Below are 3,994 nucleotides of genomic sequence, written 5' to 3'. Positions count from 1 at the left end.
GGGAGCGGGGGGGGCGTGGGGGGCGCCCCCCCCCCCCCCCCATCTTCTGCCCTCCCTGCCCCGGGCACTGCCCTCACCTCCTTGCCCAGGGGCATGCCGCTTCCCAGGGCGCACGTCAGCCCGATCACCTTGGCCACAAAGGTCTTGAGGGTGAGGTATTCCTTCAGCACGACGCCCCGCAGGATGGTCTTCATCTCAGGGATCCCTGAGCCTGGCACCGCAGGGAGAGCCTTGACCCATGGCCATGGAGGGGGAACACTGGGGACCCCCTGCCCCCTAGTTCTGGGGGAAATCCTTGATGCTCTGACACACCCCACTGCCATAGGGAGACCCCAGAGACACCTCTCGTCACAGTACAGTTGGCAGGAACAGCCCCATGGCCATGTAGGGACAACCCATAGCCCTGCAGGGACCCCAATCCCATAGCCCCCAGGAGTCCCTCTGAAGGCCAGCCCATAGCCATAGGAAGACCCCTAAGACCCCCCAGACCCAAAGCTCAGGAGGTCATCCACCCCACAGCCCCCAGAAAACCCTCTGAAGACCAGCCCATAGCCCTTGGAAGACCTCCAGGACTCCCAACCCCACAGCCCAGGAGGACACCCAGGCAGCTCCCAACCCACAGTCCCATGGAGGGGACACCCCGTTAGGGTGCAGGCAGCCCCCCACGGTACCCTACCCACGGCCTGGGGGGCAAGGATCTGGGTGAAGCCGGCTGAGAAGGTGATGAGCACGGTGGGGTAGGTGACCCAGGCCAGGTACTGCAGCAGCACGTTGGTGTCCAGGCCCCCGTACATCCACTTCTGGGCTGTGGGCACAGCCGGCCAGGCGGGTCACAGGTGGCAAGGGGCATGGCACGGCCCTGCGGCATGGCCACCCCATGCCCTGCCACGGCTCCAGGAACCCACCAGTGCCCACTCACCTTGGAGGCAGGTGGCGATGGCGAAGTCCATGGCCCAGCTGACCAGCGCCATGACCAGCCCCAGGAGGATGAGGAAGACCCAGTCTTCACCCACCTTGGAGATGAGGAACCGCTGGCACTGCAAGGCACAGACTGCGGGCACAAGGGCAAGCTCAGGGCCAGGCACCCCGGGGATGGGCACGCCGGGGTGGCAGGACCAGGCTGGCAGGTACACAAGAGCTCACAACCGGTGGCACCGACCCAGCACCACCGGCACCGTCCGGTGCGGGAGCACCACCGTGCCCAGCCGTCACAGCCATACCACAACCACCGGCGGGCAGGATCGGCGGGCTCCGGCTGCGCACAGCCGCACACGGTGCCGCCAGGCACGCACCTCCCACCAGCACGGCCCCCCTGGCACGGCCCCAGGCAGAGGGGCTGGGGGCCTCCGGTCCCTGCGGCGTGCCCGGCTATTTTAGGCCATTGTGTCCCCGCTGCCCGGCGGGCAGGTGGCATTGTCCTCGGCGCCGGTGTCCCATGACAGCCAGAGAAACCCTACCCGCCGCCACCGTGGCAGGGTGGGCAGCCGTGCCTAGACCAGGTGCTGCCATGGGGCTGTGCCCACCGGTGTCCCCCCCCATGGCCCTATCCCCCGTGGCCCTTACCGCGGCAGGGGGCACAGCGGCCCTGGGTGTACTCCAGCAGCTCGGAGGGGCGGCGGGGCCGGGGGGTGTCCCCCTCCCCGTGCCCCTGCTGCAGCCGCAGCCGGGCCGCCTCATCCTTGGCGAAGGTGCCCAAGTCCTGGGTGTAGCGCCCGTACATCTGGGGGAGAAGTAGAGGGGGGGTGTCACGGGGGGCTGGCACCCCAGGTCTCATGCCCAAGTGGGGAAACTGAGGCAGGGGAGCAGCGGGCGCGCTGGTATGGCCTCCCAGCACTGGGGGGGTGCCAGGCGAGGGGACAGGCGGCCATGGTGCTCCCAGGAGAAGGGGCAGTGGTGCTTCTGGGTGCCCGCTGGGGTGTCAGAAGAGGCCAGGTAGATAAGGAGCACAGGGATCGATGGAGATCATTATGCCCATGTGCCCTGTGCAGGCAGCTGGCACCACTGGTACCAGTCCCCAGCCCCACCCATGTGCTTCAGGCACCTCAGCCACCTGGTTGAGGGTGGGGAAGGGCCTCTGGTGATGGGAGCACGGCCAGTCTGGCTGGGAAACTCTCTGAGGGCTGGTATTGGGGTTGTGCTGGTGCTCTGCAGGCGCCTTCCCTCGGCATCACTAAAAGCAGGGCTGGGATGTCCCCCCCGGGAGGCAGCCTCAGCAGACCACACATGACATGAGCTGGCTGGTCTCAGCCAGCAGCAGGAGGCAGGAGGGCAGTGGGGGGGACAAGGCGTATCCCCAGTCCCAGGGGAGAGGGGGACACGGCATCAGGTACAGGGTGGTCCCTAGGCTATGAGGAGGGGGTTTGGGGAGCAAGGGGATGCAAGCGGCTCTGTGCCTCCTCCTTGGCTGCCTCCTGCCTGGCCATGGCACGTGGCCTGGCCCTGGCAGGGAGGTGGCCCTGGCAGTGCCCCCCATGCCGGCCAGGAGCTTTTGTGCCCGTCCTCCCCGCCGAGCTGGGGGCATTTGTCCCGCACTGGCGGGCACTGCCAAGGACTCGGTTGCTTGGTTTCCGCCTCGCTCCCCCCGGCACGACCTGAATGCCAAGTGCCAGAGGTTGGCCCGGCACAAAGGGAGGCTTCAGGGCTGCGGAGGCCCTGCCAGGCTCCCACGTCGGGGCGACGTGAGCCCCATGCCGATGGTGTGCCCACCCGCCATGCCGTGCCAGCGCAGCACGTGGCTGCCCAGCCGGGGTGCAGCCACCCTCCTCCGTGGCATGGCCCGTGCCGGCGCCCGGCAGAGGGGCAACGCCACGGGTGGGCACCACGCTTGGCACGTGGGCAGCCCGGCCCTGGCTGCCGGCAGCGGTGCCCGTCCCGGATGCCTGGGTCCCGTTCACACCCCCCTGGCCTGCTGGCACGTGCCAGCTCCCCGTGGGGCTGGCGTGAAGGTGCATTTCTCACGGGGCATCGCTCCTGCCCAGGTCCCTTTGGCAGGGAGCAGAAAGCAGCCAGAGCGGCGCCGGATGGATTCGCTGCTGTCTAATACCCGGGTTGTGCTCGGCAGCGGGAGGGAGGGTGGGGAGGCAGGCGGGGGGGTGGAGGCACATTCATTTCCATTGCTGACCCTCTCCTGGCATGGCTTTTCCCCCAAACTCCTGCTCAGCACGGGCTCGGTGGCTCCTCGCCCTATGGAAACGTGCCGGGGGGAAGGCACGCGCCAGGCGGAGATGCCGGCACAGCCACCTCGGGGGGGGCCGGATCCAGCATCGGCTGCCAGAGGAGGACCCCAGCCCCGCACGGGGCCCTGTGTTCAAAGGCTCCCTTCAGGCGAAGTTTGTTTCCTCTGGAAGACGAAACGGGCCGGCACCCTGAGGAGTGCTGTCCCCCTGCCAAACGCCCGCCTCCCCCGGCCCCACTGCCGCCCCACAGCCGGCCCCGGCCGGGACCAGGGCACCCCCAGACTGAGTGGCCCCCCAAACCGGCTCCGTGCCCACCTCCTGGGGCCGTGCCGGGGGCTGCCACGCTGCCCCCCGGCTGTTGGGGCACCCGGCAGGATGCCCAGCCCCAAGGGGTCCAGCCTGGTTGCGGGGGGAGGATTTTCCTCTCCCCCCTTCCCCTCGTTTGCAGCCTACCCCACCTGCAACAGCAGGGATGCAAGCGAAGGGGTCGTGCCACCCCGCTGCCACCTGTCAACCCGTGCCACCCCTCTGCCCCGTGCCACGGCCCCGCAGGTAGGACAAGGGACCCCGGGGGTGCCCCATGTCGGGCAGCCACAGTTGCCGTGCTGGCAGCCCTGGCACGGCTGTGGGGCCGTGGTGAAGGCCGGTGGTGGGCTCTCTCCTTCCTCCTCGTCCTCGTCCTCCTCCTCCCGCTCGAGTTATTTTTCCACAAAGGCCTTTTGAAACACAAACAGCCCCGGGACTCCGGCCTCCGCCGCGAAGCAGCTGAACAATCACAGTGCCGGGCGGGCAGGGAGCGGGCACGGGGCGGGGGGGGG

General features: G+C 68.8%; 1 protein-coding gene across 1 annotated transcript in view; it reads right to left on the bottom strand.

Annotated features, from left to right (window-relative positions):
- The window catches only part of CLCN2 (chloride channel, voltage-sensitive 2), an 8,034-nt gene extending 6,314 nt beyond the window's left edge, over nucleotides 1-1,720 (bottom strand). Inside the window, exons 1-4 of the mRNA XM_010573097.1 lie at nucleotides 1,564-1,720; nucleotides 920-1,051; nucleotides 677-805; nucleotides 78-211 (exon numbers count right to left, since the gene is read on the bottom strand). Coding sequence (XP_010571399.1) covers nucleotides 78-211; nucleotides 677-805; nucleotides 920-1,051; nucleotides 1,564-1,720 — 552 coding nt within the window. The remainder of the gene's footprint in view (nucleotides 1-77; nucleotides 212-676; nucleotides 806-919; nucleotides 1,052-1,563) is intronic.
- Between the last annotated feature and the right edge of the window lie 2,274 nt (nucleotides 1,721-3,994).

This window comes from Haliaeetus leucocephalus, unplaced genomic scaffold (assembly GCF_000737465.1).
Source record: "Haliaeetus leucocephalus isolate CR32 unplaced genomic scaffold, Haliaeetus_leucocephalus-4.0 Scaffold362, whole genome shotgun sequence".
Lineage (NCBI taxonomy): Eukaryota > Metazoa > Chordata > Aves > Accipitriformes > Accipitridae > Haliaeetus > Haliaeetus leucocephalus.
Note: the sequence above shows the minus strand (reverse complement) of the source record. Positions and strands in the feature narration are given on the sequence as shown.